This window comes from Manis javanica, chromosome 2 (assembly GCF_040802235.1).
Source record: "Manis javanica isolate MJ-LG chromosome 2, MJ_LKY, whole genome shotgun sequence".
Taxonomy (NCBI): Eukaryota; Metazoa; Chordata; class Mammalia; order Pholidota; family Manidae; genus Manis; species Manis javanica.
Genome location: NC_133157.1, coordinates 4644416 through 4657917, shown reverse-complemented (window position 1 = coordinate 4657917; position 13502 = coordinate 4644416). Strand labels below are relative to the sequence as shown.

The 13502-nt window shown below is 45.8% G+C and overlaps 1 protein-coding gene across 23 annotated transcripts in view; it reads right to left on the bottom strand.

The window, feature by feature from the left end:
- Window positions 1-13502, bottom strand: part of RAPGEF1 (Rap guanine nucleotide exchange factor 1) — a 130995-nt gene that overhangs the window by 65155 nt on the left and 52338 nt on the right. For 15 of the 23 annotated variants that reach the window (XM_037007866.2, XM_037007869.2, XM_037007878.2 and 12 more), the window contains 2 exons: window positions 812-951; window positions 117-230 (listed from right to left, as the gene is read on the bottom strand). In XM_037007866.2, the coding sequence (XP_036863761.2) occupies window positions 117-230; window positions 812-951 (254 nt within the window). The remainder of the gene's footprint in view (window positions 1-116; window positions 231-811; window positions 952-13502) is intronic. The other 8 variants (XM_037007871.2, XM_037007873.2, XM_037007881.2 and 5 more) reach the window with 1 other exon arrangement.

Genomic DNA, 13502 nt, shown 5'->3' with positions numbered 1-13502 from the left:
ACCCAACTGAACACAGTGATACTGCAATAGATTTCTTTTTCCATCCCCAAAACCAGGGGCCAGGATTCTGCAGGAGAAGGCAAGGCAAACCCAATTGTTCTCAATAGCACACTGACCTTCTGCCTTTGAGACCTGGAAGCCACAGCACTGGTGGACATAAATTCTACTGCCTGCCGCTCCAGATCCAAGGGGATAGGGTGGCCCTCTGGTAGAAATCTGTCTGTTGCCTCCTGGAAGAGAGGAAACCTGGATTCCTACAGAGCTTGAAATGGCCGTTTTAGACTGAAGGGAGGGATTGGTGAAGATTAACAGCTGTTTCAACATATCTGGCTTGACTGGTCCTATTGAAGTTACTAGTGCCTGAGGACATCTTTGGCTGGGTTTCAAGGATCTTGCACGTCTCTGAGGATGGGCCCTAAAGCCTGATGCTGGATGTTCTGGACATCACAAACTTCCTGTGTGTACGCGTACGTGTGTGCACGTGCCAGGGCAACACAGGGCCCTCTGGGGCAGGGAGGCAGCATCTTGGGGTGTGAACACGACGCACTGAGCATTTGTAAATGCCCAGAGGATGACATATTTGGAAAAGGAGAACCATTCTAGTTAATTGAGCTTGATTCTGATTAACATGAGAAACACTCACCATCTTAGCACAAGGACGCTGACGGCCCTGCCTGGAACCACGGAATGCTACGGAATAGATGTTCTGTACTGAAAGTTCAATCCCCAGGGAATGAATTTAAAAACAGCACAAACATATTGCTCGAAGCAGGCAAAGGCCAGGAGAAACACCTAGAGAGAGTCAGCTTACTTTGTTCACAGGCTTCTCTGGAATTTTCACAGACACTTCAGCTGGCTTTCCCTTCTTTGACGGCGTTCTCTTGATTTTAGGGGAGTGGAATTTGTCCATCAGCTTCATGGTGAAGGAAGAGAGATGAGAACGCTGAGAGTCTGAAAAGAAAGAGGGTCCTGACTGTTAGCGGCAGAACAAAGGGAAGGAGATGTGGTGTGCCGGCCTTTGGTGGAAATGAGCGTGGCCCTAAAACAAACCTTTCCCCGGCTGTTCAGAATTAAAAAAGAAAAGGAATATGGATCCACTACAAAACTGCAAAAGTTGAAATATGCAAGCAGCATTAAGAGTTGTGGAAGTCAAAGTAGTCAGAATGTGTACGGAAAAATAACTTGCAAATATTTCCCAGTGTTCCTACAGAGGTGGTACGATGTGCTAACCGAAGTCCGAGGGAACTGGCCGGGAGGGAGAGCACCAGAGTAGAGTCACGGGAGTGTGGGACGTATTTACAGGAATGGAAGGCCCTTTCGAATTAATCTTATTATCATTATTATTATTTTTTTGGTGTAGGGAACTGCAACACGTGCCATGGGCAAGGTCTCAGGGTGGGTGGTGGAGACTGAAACAGAAGTAGGGTGTTCAGAACCCTCTGGGACGTAGCGAAAGACTAGATGGTTTCTCCCGGAGATCGGGGGACGAGACTGGGAAGGATACGCTCTCGCCGTTCGTCTCTGATGCTGTACTTAGCACTCCGATAAAAGCCATCCTGGCTGGAAAGGAATATACAAAGCTATCTGTTTGTAGCTGATCTTGTATAGGGAGAACCCCAAGCAATCCACTGAAAAGCTGTTAATACTAATCAATTCAGTAAAGTCACAGGATACAAGATCAATATACAACAATCAGGTGCATTTCTACACAGGAGCAATGAACATTCCAAATGAAATTTGTAAAAGCTTCCATTTGTAATATCATCAAAAAGAATAAAAGACTTGGGCATAAATTTAACACAAGAAATATAAGACCTATACCCTGAAAACTTCAAAAAGTTGAAAGAAATTAGAGCCAATCTAAAATAAGTGGAAGACATCCACACTCATGGATCAAAAGACTTAATATTGTTAAAACGGCAATACTCCCCAGCGTGATCTACAGAGTCAATGTGATTCCTATGAATCCAACTGGCTTTTTTTGCAGAAATTGATAATCTAATTCTAAAATTAGTATGGAAATACAAGGGACCACAATAGCCAGAACAATCTGGAAATAACACTTAGAGGACTCATGTTTCCTGATTCAAAACTTACTACTACAAAATTATAGTAATCATTACAGCATCTTACTACGCTGATGAACAGTGACTGTGAAGGGGTATGTGGGGGGGACTTGGTGAAGGGGGGAGCCTAGTAAACGTAATATTCTTCATGTAATTGTAGATTAATGATACCCCCCCAAAAATTATAGTAATCAAGATAGCATGGTACTGGTATAAGGAAAGGCATATAGGACACTGGAACAGAATTGGGAAATAAACCCTGTGTCTATGGCCAACTGATTTTTGACAAGGGTGTCAAGAATATTCAATGAGGGAATGAATATTCTTTTCAACAAATGGTGCTGGAACAACTGGAATTCACATGCCAAAGAGTGAATTTGGGCCCTTACCCCATACCATATACAAAATTAACTCTAAATGAATAAAGAATCTAAATGTAAGAGTTAAAACTATAAAACTAGAAGAAAACAAATGAATAAAATTTTTGAGACCTTGGATTTGGTAATGGTTTCTTAGATACAACATAAAAACCATAAGCAAAAGAAAAAAATAGATAAACTGGACTTCATCAAAATTAAAAACTTTTACACTAGACTTAGTGTGGTGATATTTTGCAGTATGTACAAACATCAAATCATTATGCTGTATACCTGAAACTGATATGTCAATTATACCTCCATAAAAAAAATAAAAACGTTTGTGCTGCAAATGATCCATCAAGAAAGTGAAAAGACGAGCTACAGAATGGGAGAAAACATTTGCAAATCAGGTATCTGATAGGGATTTGTACACAGAAAATATAAAGAACTCTTACAATTCAACAATAAAAGACAACCAAATTAAAAATAGGCAAAAGATTTGAATAGACATTTCTCCAAGGAAGATATACAAATGGGCAATAAATTCATGAAGAGATGCTCAACATCATTAAGGAAATATAAACCCAAACCAAGTAACTACTTCAGACCCACTGGGTATAATAAAAGACAGATAATGCCAAGTGTCAGTGAGGCCTGGGGAACCTGGAACCCTCATACACTGCTGCTGGAAATGTAAAATGGTGCAGCTGCTTTGCAAAGTACCTGGTAGCTCCTTACAAGATGAAACATAGTTATTCTATGACCCAGTAATTCTATTCCTAGACATATACTCAAGAGAAATGAAAACATGTATCCACATGACTTGTACACAAAACTTCACAGCAGCATTATTCATAATAACCAAAAGGTGGAAACAACTTAAATGTCTGTGAATGAATAAATAAAATGTAGTATATCCATTCAATGGAATATTATTAGGCAATAAAAAGAAATGAAACACTGGTACATTTTATAACACAGATGAATCTTGATAACATGATGCTAAGTGAAAGAAGCCAGGCACAAAAGATCACATATTGTATAATTGCATTTAATCGAAATATCTGGACTAGGTATATCTATAAAGCCTGAAAGTAGGTAGGTGGTTGTCTAAGACTGAGGGGAAGGAAGGGGTGAAGGATTGCTAATGAGTATGAGATTTCTTTCTGTGGGGGACAAAAATGTTCTAAAATTAGAACCTGGTGATGGTTGCACAACCCAGCGAGTTACTTAAAAAAAACACTGAATCCTACACATGAAAGGAGTCAACTGCGCATGTGAATGAAGCTCAATAAAAGCTGTTTAAAAAAGAAAAATCACTGAGCAGCCTTCCTTTATCTTGCCATTTACCACAGTACTTTCCAGTATCTGAAACTATCTTACTAAGTGGTTCATATATGTGTTTGTCCCCTCACAAGAATGCAAACTCACTGAGGACTGTACCTGCCTAGCTCATGCCTCTCATCCCAGTGCCAACATGGTACCTGGCCCACGGAAGCTGTTCAGTAAAGATTCACTCAACACAGAAATCAACCAAACAAAAAATAACCCATGAAAAGCTTGCCTCTTCTGCTAACATCAGAAATTCACAGAAAATAGTTGAAATTGATTGAAAATTAGGGAATAGAACACAATCCTATGCAAGGACAAATAAATACCTGTAGTTTTAAAAATAAAAAGCAACTCCTCCTTTGCTTTTTCCAGCAATTTAGTACTAAAAATCCCTTCCAAATAAATGATGCAGCTCCTTGTGCTACAACCCTGCCACTGTGTCCTCCATTATTGCCTGTGACTGAATATGTTCAAAGTTCAATTCCACGTCAAAGACCTCCCAGGGGACAGGCAGGATCAGATAAACTATGTGCTCTTTGCAAATTATCTTCACTGAACTCTGGACCAATGAGAAAAGACAGGGCCTGACCTTTAATCACATGCAGAGCCAAGCCAATCATGGCTTCCGCTGTCTGCCTGCTGCCTGGAGCTGCAGAAAGCCCTTCTTAGACCCCAGACATGGACAAGCAGCTGGTGCACCTCACCTGCAGCAGCTCGACATGGGGTCAGGGAGGGCCCTCGGCACCAGCCCTCATGTGTCAGTCATTCTGGAGATTCAAAGCAGGGGAACGGGGATGGGGTGATTCCTTCGGCTCCCCTGTCCTGACTCTTCTCCCCCCCCGCAAGCAGGGTGAGTCCCCCATGCAGCTTACACTTCCTTCTTTGTACTTCAAAGTGACGTGACTGGTCTAACTGTGTGTGTGGTGGTTAAAAAGGGTGAGCTTTGTAGTCAAACGGTTTGTGTTAAAATCCTTCAAAGTCACCTCTCTCGGTTTTAGGTTTTCTTATCTAAAAAATGGGCCGACAACATTGTTCTTCTTGAGATGGCTGTGATGTGATTAAATGAGATGCTGCCTGTGGAGATGCAGTAAGGAACCCACCCAAGTGCCAGGCACGTGGCCCTGCTCAATCCAGGGTGCTAACTAACCTAACTAACCATATGGTTTGGGTGGGCAATAAGGTTGACCAAATTCTGAATTCTTATTCCCAACTGTTTATGGATCTCAATCAGGCTATTCTACTGAGCATTTCACTCACGACCTTGCAAATGCCCCTCTCCTCTTCCTCTACATGGAGAGCAACCTCAAATTGGCGTCAGCCTCTTCATCTGTTTCCCTCTTTGATTTCACGTGCCCCCTGTGTAGCCCGCTCTGCTCCTTCTGAGCTGGCCTCAGTGTCCCTAAAGCCACAGTACATCCCTCACCAGACAGGAACCCAAGTCAGACGAGATGTGAGAGCAATGTCCCAATCCATGTGACTTCCACCCTGGCAAGTAAGACTGAAATGAAAGCAGGACACAAACAGGGAAGTGCAGGCAGGATGCAGGGTTTCTCTGGTTTGCCTTGGTGGTCAAAGATGTCCAGAGACCCAGGCTGGGTGAACCAACGTCCGCCTTTGCCTGCCTGCTGCCCTGAGCTGCTGCAGGGGGCAAGCCTAGGTCTGCGGGCCTGGCCGGATTCACATCTCTGCCATCATGACTGGGGCAGAGCTAGGGTGCCAAGCAAGGTGTGGAAGGCCAAAAAGAAAAGCTCTCAGACTCCTGCACATGCAGGGCAGCCCTGATCGTGACCCAGGGGTCCAGTAAGGGCATCTCCACCTAGCAGCCCAAATCCAGTGAGTGCCTCATACATTCCAGCACTCAGTACCTCTACCTCCTCTCTGCCAGCCACAGCCTGAGACTCTAGTCTGTCTTGGGGCACAGCTGGGAAGCCACGTCAGCATTTAGAGAAAGATGCCCTGCTGCCGATAAATCTCTCCTTGGGGAGTATAACAGCCTCAAAGCAGCCAGCTCTAGCATACGGTGTGATAAATCAAGTGAAGAAGGCACGTTCTCAGTAATGACAACCAACCTCCTTGGTGCTGGAAATTGAGGACAGCACTAACTAGGGCAGATTTTAACTTGAAGGTGACACAGGTTCCAGGTGAAGTCACTCAAACCATGCATTTGAAAGGTAATAATGCACTACATGACCAGTGTTAGTTAGGGTAGCCTTACCAACAGCAACACACACACACACACACATCACACTCTCTCTTCCTGCCCCTCTTCTCATGTCCCTGGAGTTTACTGATCGCCTGGGGTCAAGGGCAGGGCCAGAGGGACGCTCCCACACTGTACAGAGCCCCAGGCGGCTGCACCAACCACACTCTTAGCCCTTTTCACTTAGGAATGTGTGCTTCAGATTTTGTGTATGTGTTTTTCTAGTACTGAAATTAAAACAAAATTTATTTCACACATATAGAAATACAACTTAGAATTAATCAAATACATGTGTCCATGAACTTCAGCAACGATGGACATGTTCTTTGTACTGTCCAACATGACAGCCACTTGTGGCTGCTTGAGTGGTGGCTGGTGTGACTGAGGAACTGCACTTTTAGTCATCTGTAATTAATTCCAGCAGCCGTCTGGGGAAGGTGACTGCCGGGCTGGACAGCACGGCTCTAGAAGTAGAACATTACCAGTTCCATCAATGCCACCACACAGCCCTTCGGATCCCAGCTTAGCAGTGGCTTCTGTCAGGGCTTAATTTCACCCTGGATGAGGCAGTCTCTGAACATCACCGTACCAAGGACCACAGAATCAGGCCTGGTGGACAACACTTCGAGGCAGTTCCAAAATTACTGCAGCCAAACTTGACCAACAGCATGGCTGTCAGTTTCTCCTTACCTGGAGCATATGTGTTTTCATTTTCAGTACTGTGAAATTCCAAATATCCTCTAATACCAGTTTTACTGATCTGCCCTTTTATCAGTGGATGTTGGGTTGTTTCCAACTTTCATAAATAATGCTGCTATGAACGTTCTCAAACATATCTTCTGGAACACGCGCGACAGTTTTCTATGAATAGGACCACTGGACTACAGAGTATATACCTTATCTACTTTTACAGAGATTGCCGACTGATTCTCCAAAGTGGCTGTGCCACTGTGCAGTGCCACCAGCAAGGTCCCAGTGGCTGCACACCCCACCAACACCTGGGATTGCCAGACCTGCACCCTCCCCGTACGGACACGCCTAACCTAAGGGAACAAAAGCCCTCTTCCCGAAGGAGGAAAGGCCACACGCTGGTGCCTCACTGTGATCTAGAAGACCTGTGAGGCAACCTCAAAGGTCACTGACAGAACTTCAGAAACAAAGCCTCAGACCACTGTGCGTGTGGCCTTTACGCCGCGGAAGGTCAGGCCCTCCCAATGACTAATCTGCTAGTCACTTCTTCCAGAGGAAGGGGGCTTCTGTGGCCTCACAGTTTCTGTACAAGTGGCCATGAGGTTCTTAGAACAGGCACTTCCCTGGGCTGCAGATCTGGCTGCCAGGTCAATCAATGTCCTTCTCTACGCAGACAGTAAGGGGGTGGGCAGGAGGAGAGGCACATAGTCTCATACAGAGTTAAGTCTCAACAAAAAGCCAAAACACACCAACGCCAAACCAATTTCTTTCCAAGTAGCTGCCAGGTGTCAGTATTTCATTTAAAAATTTTCCACTTGCCCCTTGGCCAAGCCTAACAACGACCTCTGCGTGTTGTTGACAAATGTACATATCAACTGGCCTTTCAAATGTCACTTGCAGCAGCAGCTGGGATCCCAGCTTAGCAGTGGCTTCTGTCAGGGCTTAATTTCAGCCTGGATGAGGCAGTCTGAATATCACTGTACAAAGGACCACAGAATCAGGCCTGGTGGACAACACTCTGAGGCAGCTCCAAAATTACTGCAGCTGATCTTGACGAACAGCGTGGCTGACCACTTCTCATTCCCCGTGTCCTGGGCATGGGACTGCGGCACAAATGGGAAGGACCCCCACTTGTCCAGCCCCACTTACCTAATCCACACCCCCTATTTTCCAAATGAGTAAAAACGACAGCCGGAGTGGAGAAATGACTTGGGGACATTAGAACAACTTTTAAGCTGAGGATGTCAGATTTACACTTGCTTAGAGTTTCACAGACTAATGTTAAGAAAACAGCAGCCTGCGGGCTGAGCGGCTGTGGGCAGTGGGCGGCCTGTGGCTTTTGGAGTACGCTGCCTGATAGGGCCTGAGCTTGGTCACCTAGACAAACGTCTCGCCTCTTGGAGCCACAGGCTCCTCGCCTCTAAGCAAGCGTGGCCTCAGGACCCACCTCCTCAGCTTTCGTGAGGACTAAATGCGGTCCTATGTGCCAGACGTTTGGCCAAGGACCTGATATTAGCAAATACTCAGTAAGTGGCAGCCATTATCGTTATGAGATGGCTCGTCAGGCCCCTGCCAACAGTAACGCAAAAGCTAAAAATAACCCCAGCCCCGTAGAACGGAAAGCAACCCAATGGTTCATTTTTTCCAACAATTCCTGTATTAAAAGATCCTCTGTCTTACTCAATATAGAACTTTTCATGTGAAAACAGAGGGAGCATAATATTTGGGGTTTTGCAACACCAAAGGCTCTTTTATCATGAAAACCTGCTCACATTACCCATTTGCTCAGGAAGTGTGCTGATAATTATGGCACTGCTGTGTGCTGAGCAAAGAGTAAGAGTATCTTTTTTTTTTTCTTTTTCAGCTGCAAAAGTAAAATAGCCTCATTATAAAAATTCATACAATGTACAAATGTATAATACAGAAAAAAAATCCCTCCTAACTCCACATATGGCAGAGCTGAAATATTTTTTTAACTTCACAGTAGGTTGTGGGCATTTCCCCACGTGAGCAGTTAACAGCTGCAAGAGGCTGACTGCAACATGTTTAACCAGTCTCCTGCCCAGCGGCTTCTAACTTTTCTCACCAAACAATGTTGCACTGATGGGCACCCCCATGCCTACCTCCCTGGGCACCCCCATGCCTACCTCCCTGGGCACCTACCGGAGGCAGACTCACAGAAATGGAATCATGAGGTCAAGGGTATGAGCACTGAAAACTCAATTCAGTGCCATGCAGCTGCCTTGAGCCGGGGGCTGAGCTGAAGGGTGAGGCTGGGGCAGAGGCAGGGGCGAGGCGAGGCCTGCGGGATCCCTCCCACCTACAGAAGAAGCTGGGCTTCTCCCTGGATGGGACTCAAATCTGATAGGGCCACCATTTTGGTTTTACTTGCAAAACTGGTAAAGATTAAAAACAGATTCAGAAGTGAACGGATACTTCATAAACAATGACATCCAAATGCCAATAAACAGATAACAGGTGCTCAACTCTATTTGTCATCAAAAAAAATAAAACTGTAAAGTGATACCACTATATACACCTTAATGAATAAAAAGTAAAAAATAGGAAACACTAGGCATTGGTGAGGACGGAGAAGCAGTGGTACTCCCCAACCACTGCTGCGGAGAAGGCAGGTAGACTAGAGCTGGACATCTGCTTCCCTGTGGCTTGGGGATCCCACACCTAGGTGTATACCTGGGAGAATGCCTACTTGAACTCATTGCTGGGCATGTGCCAGAATACTGAAAGTAGCATGACCCACGTGCCCACTGACAGGAGGATGGATGAACTGCGGCACCTTTGCCTGTGGAATACTATGCAGCAGTGAAAAGGAACAGCACTTACCACTGCAATAGAAATCTCACAAATGCAGAAAGAAGCCAGACACAAAATAGTGTAAGATTCCACTTACATGAATACAAAAACAGGCAAAACTGATCTATGGTTTTTAGAATCAAGAGAGTGGTTATGCTTAAAAGGGGATGGTAACTGGCAAGGGACATGAGAAAGTGGGCTTTTTCTGGTCTGTTTTTGGAATTGCACTAGATTATTCTAGTATGTTCAATTTGTAAAAATTCTTAATGCTTAAGAGAGATGTGCCCTTCAGATCTCGCATACTTAACTAAAAAGTTGGAACTAAATTAGATACAAAGGTCTAAGGTTCTTCTAAAAGAGTCCACATGATTTTTCATGGGTCAGATTAACAGATCATTTACAATTTACAGAAATCCTATTTCCTGAAACAAACAAATGTATTTAACCATGACTAGCCCAGAATGAGTACCTTCCCAAAAAACTCTGCATTGAATATCTCATAGTCTGTGGGCATCTTAGGAAGCTCTGGAAAAACAGTAAAAGAATCTACATGAATGTAAATATTCTTATGATCTTAAATCACCAGTAAAGAAAAGCTTCCTAATCCCTTTTCCCGTATGGTACGGAAAATTCAAAGAACTTAGTGTAATTACAATTGTATCCTATAACCTCTTTTATATTTTCAAGAATCTCAATGTATTTTGTAAAATAATAATAGCATCTATTCACGAGGTTACACTAAGAATTAAACACAGTATTTGTTCAATAAATACTTGAGCCTCTCATCTGTGCCAGGCCCTGTATCAGTGTGGAGGAACGCCCTGCAGACATCCAGGGGAAGCCGAGTGGACAGTTGGGCAGACAAGGCTGAATCAAAGAGGCAGACGGGGGCTGAACGTACACGTTTGGGGTCTGGCCGCACAGAGGTGACACAGGAAGCCAAGACTAGATGAGACCCCCCCAGGGACATGTGCAGACAGAGGGAGGTCCAGGCCACTTTACTGTTGAGCGCTCTTTTTCTACACACGAGTGCTTGGTGAGTCCCTGGGATGCCTAATGCGCAGCTCAACCCCAAGTCCAAAACTGTTCCTAATCCTCCCTCCCACAAACCTGCCGTCATCACATCTTGGTAAACAGGAAACTTCCCCTGTCCAGTAGCTCAGGTCAAAACTCTTGACTCTGCTCTTGTTCACGTCCATCATCCGGTCCTTCAGCAAATCCTGTTAGCTCCACCTTAACAGCAGTTTCAGGACTCAGTGCAGTCACCACCTGTACCACTATTACCCGGTCCAAGCCACCACTGCTTTGCCCCTGGACCAACAGCTTTCTAACCAGCCCCTGCTCCTTGCCTTGTGAAAGATAAGTCCTGCTCTGTTGCCCCTCTGCCCACCTACCCCTGCCCACCCCCACGCATCTCTTTTTGCTCAAAGAGCAAAGCCCTTCAGAGGTCTCCAGGTCCTACATGACGTGCACCCTGAGGGTGCCACTCCCACCTACCCCCTACCCCAGCAGCCCCCATGCCCCAGCTTCGGGAATCAGCCTGTCCTCAGGAAACTGCCCCCAAATGTCCTCACGAGGGGAGGCTGGCGAGCACAGAGTGGCTGTGACTGGCTGGATCGTTGGCCTGACAACAGACCCTGGGATCTGCTAGTCAGGAAGCTCCTTCAGGTCTCAGGGCCAGCTTCATCCTTTCAAGCAAGGCTTTATCCAAAATCAAGGTGATGTTTCTGTTCCCAACTCTCTTACTGTCTTCTTTTCCAAATTTCAGAGTTCAGGAGAGAAGAGGGGGTTCTACTCATTGGACCCTTGAGACCCTGATGGTGATCAAATCTTACTCATTGTGGAATCTGGCATTTAGCTTATTAACTGGTATGCAGTGAAAATAAGAAAGTGCTTGTTAATGAACGTGCAGAGAAAAGAACCAATGACTGAATTCTGTACAACTGACAAACCTGCACACCACAGAGTGACATCCGATACACGATGCAGACAGGATGGTTATATGAATTTTTACTGTAATTTTTGAAGAAGTACCGATGCATGTGTCAGAGAAGCTCAATCAAGAACTTTCTCTGATGTGGTGCTGCAGTTTGGGTTACGTGGGTTAGGAGAATGTTTGCTGTCCCAGCCCCTTGCAGGGAAAAGATGAAAGCGAAACCATACCTTCCACCCTCCCCCATGTCTCCAGAGGACAGTGGCCTCTGGGCCAGTACTGTCTAATGGAAACACATGTGAACAATATATAATTTTCTAATTTAAAATTTTTTAATTAACCCAACTTATCTACAATATTACCATTTCAACATGTAATAGGAGAACTATTACTGAGATGTTTCACTCTTTTCTTTTGTGCAGTGTCTTCAGGATCTGATGTGTATCTTGCATTCCCGCGCGCCTCCTGTGGGGCTCCCAGAGCTCCTGGAGCTCCAGGCCCTGGGGGTCGCTGGCCGCCACCTTCCAAGCTGAGGAGGGCTGGGCTGGGGGCTGCTGTTCCCATGGGCCTCTTGAAATAAAAGGCCTTGGGTGGGATCTGACTGCTTCTGGGTTGTGCTGCGGTCTTGGGGGCTGCTTCCCCTTTCCCCAGAAGGGCAGACAGTGTGCACACCCACTCACCCTCAGGCTGGGCTTGAGGGTCACATGTGATTTCCAGGCCATGAAGACACACCACAACTGCTTCCCACATGGAGGCGCTGCGGGATCTCACTCCACCCAGTACCTGGCACAGGGGCAGAAATGCCAGACGACAGGCCGAGGAAACGTCCTGTGCACGGTGTGGCAGTGCACCACAGAGCAGAGGAGGCTGCCTCTGCTCCAACAGAAGAAATTTCTGACAATCAGTTTCCCAACAATGAAAATCTATTTTCTTTGGTGGCAGGGACCACAGGCGTACACGGTGGCACTGACATCATGCCCTACTGCTATGATATGTGGACAAAAAGGCGTGACACTGACTTCCACACATGGCCCAGGACCAGTCCCATGAACTTACTCCCTGTCCATTTGCAACTCTGATGAAGTGAAACCCCTCAATGTGTGTGACTAGCCAAGTTTGCCCCTGAGGACCTCACTTTTCCCATTTGTAACCAAGAACTCTATGTAAAGTCACCTCGCGTAGTACTGCCACTTAGTAAACATTGGATAAATATCATCTGCTGCCCAAAGATTTCTGAGATAAATGCCACCATTTTGAGTGGACAAGTATTTTTTTTAACACACTTTTATTTAAAAATAAAAGAGATAACAATTGAGTGGGTACTTGTGGGTAAAACTGCAGTATTTCCAGACTAGCTCGCCTGGCTTTAGTACATCTGCATATCAATAGGTGTTCAGAGGTGGAGAGAAGTATGGCTTTAGTGCATTTGCATCATTCCTCAGGGGTGGAGAGAAGTTCATCTCCATATCAATGGGTAATTACCTGGGCAAGGAGGGCTTCTCTGTACCTGAGAGGGGAGGGGGAAGGGCCGGTTTTGCTTCTGCTGGAGCAGGAGAGAAAGAAGGTCCTGGACTGCAGTTTGTGAGCAATAAATAGACTTTAAACTTTATTTCTCCCTTTGACTGATTTTGGTTTTTAGAGATATTCTGCCCCAGGATTTCCTCTCCCTGGACTTACATCTGGCGCAGTCGGCAGGATTCCTCTGAACCCAAAATCTCGTAAATGGGTGTGACCTTGGGAGGGCCGCCCCTAGAAGTGATGGGGAGAAGCAGCGCTTGCGCCGAGGGACTTGCACCGAGGGACGTGTGTCTACACTCGTGTGGTCATGGAGGTGCCACCACTGCTGCTGGCCGCGCCAACCCTAACCTGTGGCCAAGCCTAAGGCTACTGCTTCTGCCACTGCTGCCGCTTCTGCTGCCGGCTGGAGCCTGGTCACCACTATGGAAAGGAGCAGAGGCCTGGTACATCTTGACAGAGAAGCAACTGGCTGCTGTGTACAACTCCTTGCTGGCTACAGAGCCCATTGCTGGAAAAGCTCAGACCAAGGTAATAACCACCTATCCCATCTCAGGGTGGGTGAGAGACTGGACCCAAAGGCCACGGAGTGG